Source organism: Acipenser ruthenus, chromosome 3 (assembly GCF_902713425.1).
Source record: "Acipenser ruthenus chromosome 3, fAciRut3.2 maternal haplotype, whole genome shotgun sequence".
Lineage (NCBI taxonomy): Eukaryota > Metazoa > Chordata > Actinopteri > Acipenseriformes > Acipenseridae > Acipenser > Acipenser ruthenus.
The window spans coordinates 9,428,612-9,435,941 of record NC_081191.1 but is presented as its reverse complement, the minus strand read 5'-3'; the positions used below and the strand labels follow the sequence as shown (position 1 = coordinate 9,435,941).

General features: G+C 38.0%; 1 protein-coding gene across 1 annotated transcript; it reads right to left on the bottom strand.

The window, feature by feature from the left end:
• Nucleotides 1–1,007: 1,007 nt before the first annotated feature.
• LOC131732334 (ETS translocation variant 1-like) lies at nucleotides 1,008–1,626 on the bottom strand. Its single transcript, XM_059021077.1, has 2 exons — nucleotides 1,529–1,626; nucleotides 1,008–1,252 (listed from the first exon to the last, which is right to left on the bottom strand). Exons 1-2 carry the CDS (start codon nucleotides 1,589–1,591, stop codon nucleotides 1,031–1,033), a joined length of 285 nt encoding a protein of 94 aa, XP_058877060.1. The 5' UTR covers nucleotides 1,592–1,626; the 3' UTR covers nucleotides 1,008–1,030.
• Nucleotides 1,627–7,330: the final 5,704 nt, after the last annotated feature.

Genomic DNA, 7,330 nt, shown 5'->3' with positions numbered 1-7,330 from the left:
ATATAATTTATATACAAACTTAAAGTAGACCAACCCAAATGTGGTAGTGGTGTATTACCAGACAACCAAGAAATGCATAGAGTGTTATAGTAATAAGGATAATATATTGAAAAATTCCAAAATGTATACATAGAAATAATGAAACTGGAAATCTGTGGTTGACTGTGACGAGATATATCTGGATCTTGCTTTGGCAATTGTGGATGCTGATTTCAGTTTTATAGTCCATACAGTATGCTCTTTGTCATCACTTGTGTTTAATCATGCTTTGCAGCCCACAGAATGGGAGTGTGCTTAGCTGTGTGAAGCTGCATATACTAGCATTGGATGGGTAGCACTGTGTTCTTCTTCTTGTTCTCCTTGTTGAAGAAGCGTAACATAATGAAAATGTATTTTCATGAAACTCCTCATACCTGCAGAGATTTAGTTGATCTAGGGATTACAAATGATGCTGAAGTCTGTAGCACAGGTATTAATTTACCCTTTCCAGCACAACGATGCCAAATTGAATCACTGTTTTAGGAGCTAGGATTTCACAGTTTCTGCTCAAGAAAAACATTTGTGATCATTGGTAGTAATGAAGGCACAAATTGGTTATAATTTGGACCAATGGAGATGGATTCCTAATTTAAATATGACACACCCCTTCTCTATAAATTTAGCAAAGTTACCAGGATGTTGGGAAAGTTTAGTTGATTGACTTTGCACTAACAACATAGTGACTTGCCCCTTAGTCTCTCCAGGAGGCATGGGATCAGAAAAACAGAGAAGTTGGAATAAAGGGAAGCTAGAAAAACATAACATCTATAAAAGGGGACATGTAATAAGATATCATTTTACTCAATGAGAAGTGTTGCTTTTTATTAAATACAATATTTTCTTTTTTTAATATAAAATAGATTCAAAATAACAACCCTGGCACCAATGTGATATATATATATATATATATATATATATATATATATATATATATATATATATATATATATATATATATAAGCATTTGAGGGCTAATTTGCCACATCAGTTATTAATACACATAGCCTTCATTATAGGGGTGGGCATTACAATAGGTTCCTTCTTGCATGTAGGCCATGTTCTCATCGAAGTGAGACAGTGGGACTGTGTCTTCTTCATTGATGTGGCGCTCCAGATCTGTCTTCAGTACTGGCCGCTGATTGTCTGGAAATGCCATGGAGAAAAGCGCTTCTGGGTCACAAACAAACTTGTACACATATCTCTCCCCAGCTACCTAGAAAATACAATAAAAAATGTGCACTGGTTAAAATGTTCAGCAGTGAACTCTTTCTTCTACGAGACTCGACAGAGGTTGCAGTTGGTGTTATATCTGGTTTTGGTAGTTTTGAGTTGCTAAAACAACTACACAGACATTTGTATCCTGTAAACTACATCCAAGGCTTAATTTATTACATTTTGGTAAATATGTATTATTCTAAAAGTGTTAAAGTAAAAGGTCACTTGCAGTTTCTGTATGAAGAGTGCATTGATAATGGAGAGATTTCCTTACCTTTTGCATGATTCCCTTTTCATAGTAATAGCGAAGGGAGCGACTCAATTTATCGTAGTTCATGGCTGGACGATTTTTCTGAAGGCCCCAACGACGTGCCACCTGATTAAGATACAAATTGCTGGTTTTAAGACCCAAATTACACAAACTGGATGGCACTAAAGACAGAGTAAACCCAACACATACATAAATAAAAGGGAAGCTAGAAAAACATAACATCTATAAAAGGGGACATGTAATAAGATATCATTTTACTCAATGAGAAGTGTTGCTTTTTATTAAATACAATATTTTCTTTTTTTAATATAAAATAGATTCAAAATAACAACCCTGGCACCAATGTGACATATATATATATATATATATATATATATATATATATATATATATATATATATATATATATATATATATATTTGTATTTGTTATTTGCTGCAAACAAAGTATTTCATTTAGCAATAATTTACATTTCTTTGCACTTGGTAGCACATCAACTTGATTATTTAAATCCTGCAGCAACCTTTCCATTGCTTTCTTAGGATGCCTGTACTTTCAGCTTTGTCAAGCAATATCATATAATTTAATCACACCTTATATTTTATAACATTCCCTTCATGTTCTTCCACTGCTTTAGGTGTCAATGTGGTAAATAATTTAAATCTATTATCACATTCTTTAATGGTGTTCAGCGCATAATATTTAAACTGAGGTTTTGTGCATGTCGTAACCTGTTTTGCTTCATATCTTGTCCAAGCACACATCTGTTACATCTCCACTTGATGTTTTGAACTTTTGTGTTTTTATGAGCAATCCCAGAAAGCAAATTCTTATCCATCTCTTTTCTTGAAGAAATGCAGGAGAATCTCATATTCTTCTCATTCACATGTGATATACACTAACAAATGTCTCAAATGTTTCTCTAAAAAAAACTACTGGACAAACAAAAGAAGAATTTCGAATAAGACATATTTCAGAAGTAAAATAAATGACACACGAAATATTAATACACTATACTGTAAATCAAATTTAATATAGATAGAATTGTAATTGCCGATTCCACAATATACTGGAACAATCTGACGTCAACATAATATATTCTGTGTTCTATATATTTTTACCTATATATATATACACACATTACTCAATGGAGTATGGAAAGATGCATGCTGGGAATAACAAGAAGAGACAGGAAAAGGAAGGAATGGATAAGACCGCAAATAAAAGTATGCAATGTTATTACAAGAGCGAAAAAACTGAAATGGCAGTAGGCCGGACATGTAGCAAGAAGAAAAGACCATTGCTGGACCAAGAAGATACTAGACTGGATCCCAAGAGATGTAAAACGACCAAGAAAAAGACCTCCAGGAAGATGGCAAGATGAAATCAGGAAACACGCCGGAGCAATATAATATACTGAGCATCAAAAGAAACGCATCACTTATATTTGAGCATCAAAAGAAACGCATCACCCATATTTGGATAAAATGCACTAGATGTGATCAAAAAATGACAAACTCTGTCTCAGAGCAGGTGCAGTGACTTTTTCTTGTGCTGACCAACAATTGACATTTTACTGTCTGAAGTTATGGGGGGACGGGGGATACTGTGAAAGTCACAGGCTAGTAGCGTGCGTGCCCACTGTTGGAAGCAATACAAGCAGTACATCTGCGATGCATGCGTTGCACCAGGTTTTGGATGTTGTCTTGTGGAATCCTGGCCCATTCCTCTTGTAGTGCCTGGATAAGCATCTGCCTGTTCAGTGGTCTCTGAGCCCTAGAAGCAACACGTTGCCCAAGTTTATCCCACAAATGTTCAATTGGGCACAGGTCTGGGGAATAAGGCATCCATGGCATGACTCTCACATTCGCATTCTGCAAGAAAGCTGTCGTGACTCGAACAACATGTGGATGTGCGTGGTCTTGCTGGAATGTTGTCACATTAGGATGGGCTTGCAAGAAGTGCACCAAGTGAGGCCTTAGTTCTTGGTCAACATATCGCTGTGCAGTCATGTTGCCATTAATCACTACCAATGGAGTTCTGTAGCGACTAGACACTCCTGCCCAGACCATCACACTTGGACCTCCCCACCGATTGGTCTCTCGTACACAACAATTAGCATATCGTTCACCACGTCTACGCCATACCTCGCTGACGTCCATCAGGGCAGTCTCTGCAGAATCTCGATTCGTCACTGAAGTGGACCTGGCTCCACTGAAGGCGAGTTCACCTAAGGTGTTGTTGGCACCACCTCATCCCTGTATGGTCGTCTGGCCAGTACATGATGACTGTAACCACATTCTTATAGTTGACCTGCTGATGTGTGGATTGTTACGACCTGCAGTATCAGATGCTGTTCGACTAGCAGTGAGAAAACGATCACGAAGATGCTGCATAATGACTGAAGTAAATTAGCAGCCCTAATAACTTATGTTTAATGATACAGATACAAAGTTGTATGTATTTATTTTTTTAACAATGAAAGAAAACCATGACTAAGCTTGTTATATGCTGGATTATAAAATAACAGATTTGAAAGCACCACCAAACAGTTTTTAGGATTGAGATATCACTGGCACCTGTTATCTTTCTAACCCCGAGGTATAACATGGTAATGATCGCACTTAATACCAATGCACATATGGAGGGAAAACGGAAATGCCAAAAGCACCTCAACTATAAAGCAAATCAAATTGAAATATTAATTTGCTGATTAATATAACATTATGAGTGCCAATTCTCTTTGTTGGTTAACAACAAAGGGTTGCAAAATAAGCAACTGCCTAAGAGGTATGAGGTTTAAAAGATTCCTGAGGAGGGATTCAACACCCTTTGAAATATCATTGCTGTACATAATGTATTCTGTTGCAGGGTGCTGAGATTTGATATTGATGTTTACTAATTTATTTTTTTAACTGATGTTTGTTGTTAATTAGTCCTTTGATGAAAGGCATTTTGTAAATCATTATCCTCCAAACTTACCAACCCAAAACTATAAAGTTTGAAATAATAAAGTTTGAAATTCAAGGTTTTATTTTTTTTAAGTTTGAACATTGATGATAATATTTTTTTAAAAATGTAGTTCTTTGGATGATCTTGTTTTTATGAATATCTACTGTTACATACAGTAATAATTTTCCTAAACTTGTATGTATATTCTTCTTTTTCTTCTAGACTCAAACCATATGGTAGGGCTGGATCCTGGAATAAGTCCTTCTTTATGATGCTAGTTCCAGATGTTGTTGGGCAACAAGAATGTCTTTAATATTGTTCCTTATGTAGACCTGAAGACCACTGACCAAGCTTTTTTTATGACATGTGCAGGAATGTTTCGCTGAGCAGCTGTGGCTGCAGCTCCAATCCTGAAGGAATGGCACGAATAGTTAGAGGAAGAAATACTGCCTTTTTGGAGATCCTGGAGTCTTGCAGAAAACCAGGATCTGGAGACTGCAGGGTTCTGCGCAGTTAGAAACATCAGGTCCAGAGGTGCGGATCAGGGTCTAGATATCTCAGCACTCAACACTACATGCTCCAAATGCACGGAATACATGACTCGAGACCAAAGTTCAAGGTGCACGCGAACTACAGCAAAGCACCTCAACAGGCAGCTAGAAGAAGAAAGAGCAATTAATACAATTAGTACGATATTTTTAAGTGCTTTAAAATGTAATGTAAAAATGTATGGAATACATGACCTGAGATTTAAGTTTAAGGTCTCCAATGCAGAGGTCCGATAATGGATCAAGGAACAGGTTTCGGTGGTGATTTTGCAGTGCCAGAGGAACCCACAGTAGCAGAGACGATGTTGTTATTAGAAGGACATCCTTGAATGGGGAGAAGCATCCAGAGTGCAGAGTGTTGATTGAACTCCAGGACTCCTTTGTGATGGGTGGATTGGAAGATGAAGGTTAGAGTAGATCTGTCCTACAGCGACATTTGTATCCTGAATGTTGGAGCAGATCCTTGAATGTCCCGCAGTGACATTTATGAATTAGAATAGATTTTCTATTGGATCCGTTGAGATGGTTTGTTGATCTGGAGGACTGATGTGTGAGTGAGTGATAGAACATCCAGTTTATCAGGGGTTAGAAGCAATAAATTAGTGAAGCAAGTATAATAAATTCTAAGGCGACAAGCAGCTTTTGTAAAAACGTGAAGAAATGTCTCTTTGTAACTTAACTGAAGTAGCACAGGGAAGAAGATCCTGCTCTGAACATTTCGAACCTAATCTCGTCAAAATTTATATATATATATATATACTGTATATATATATATTTGTAATTCCCTTCCGGTGAGTTCCTCTAGCCTGTGGCTAGAGAAATAATGCAAATAACAAAATTGAATGTCCCCGCCAACTTACTGTTTGAATTGTTCTTGATCTTGAAGAAATGGCTGTGTGACATTTAGAGAAATCTGGCACATGGAATGGAATGCACATCACAGTATGATGAAACAAAGCTGTTTGTGTTTATAGCTGAACATTATATTTGGGGAACACATGTTATAAATGAATCATGGTCGAAAATTTTTGACTATAAATCAGAAATTTTGACCTGGCCTCATGGTCCACTTCATATCACACGCAAAATGCCCCCAAATAAACTCAACCCTGTTATGCCCTCTGCAGACCTGATTGTCAGCAACTCAGGCACGCAGAACACAAAAAGAAGAAAAAGTAAATATTCCGAGGCTGTATTTCAAGCTGCAACCATCTACCAAATTGGCAAAAAGTACACCACTGGCTAGTGCCATGTGTTAGGAAGACAGACCAACCACACCATTCTCCTATCCTGTGAGGTTTCGTGAGATACAGGGTTGAACCAAGCGATGCTCACTGGAAGTCAAGTCAAATTCAGCCCACTCTCCACTTCGAGACAACACCAGGCGCAAGCTCGATTGCCAGCATAGAGAAGGCGCCAAACAATGGGAAGCAGTGATCCGCCCCCTGTGCAGAACTAGGAATTGAGCCCAAGGAATATACAGACAAATCAAAAAGGCAAACCAGACATATCATTAAGAAATGGGGTGATGCCTATTTCAAACACGATATATGCTTATATATAAATAAAATGAAACGTGGGATAAAAAGGCGCATTTCTTCTTTACCCCCTGCAAGAAAACGAGCGAGTGCAGCAATGACAGAGACTGCATGACTAATCAAACGTCACAGGGCAGCCGAGACAGACAGTGCATACACCCACAGGGCCCAAAGCAGACACAACTCACGGTTGCCGTATACCTCTTTGTTGCACTATTTGTTTCTGCTACTGCACATTCACCACCGCCCTGAGCACAGAGCAAGACTGGTGATTGGGTGAGAGGTTAGGAAGGGGAGTATAAAAGGGAAGGCTGGGGAACCAGGAAGGAGTGGGTCTTTCTTTACTGGAAGTGCGAGACAGGGCATTGCGAGTTGTTGTGGAACAGTGTTGTGTTGGAATTACTTTTGGAAAGAAGAAGGATTCAGAAGGGGTTGAAGGAATACTAAATGGAGCTTTTGACCACGGATTGCTTTGGACATTGGGACTGTACTGGAGCTCAGGTACTGTAGTCAATTTAGATTAATTTATTTATTTATTTTTTCTGTATTGGGATTGTGTTATTTTTTTATTTTTTTCACTTATGTTTGCTACGGTACCTCACTCTATTTTTGAACTACACCTCATGTTGGCTCTGTACTGTGTATACTATCAGTAAGGAGGAAGAACAGACTCATGACTACAGTATTTTGGTTTTAACATGGAGAGGCACTGATACAGCTCATGTTGGAAGACTGTACATTTCCGAATTACTTGCCTGGGCGCGCAG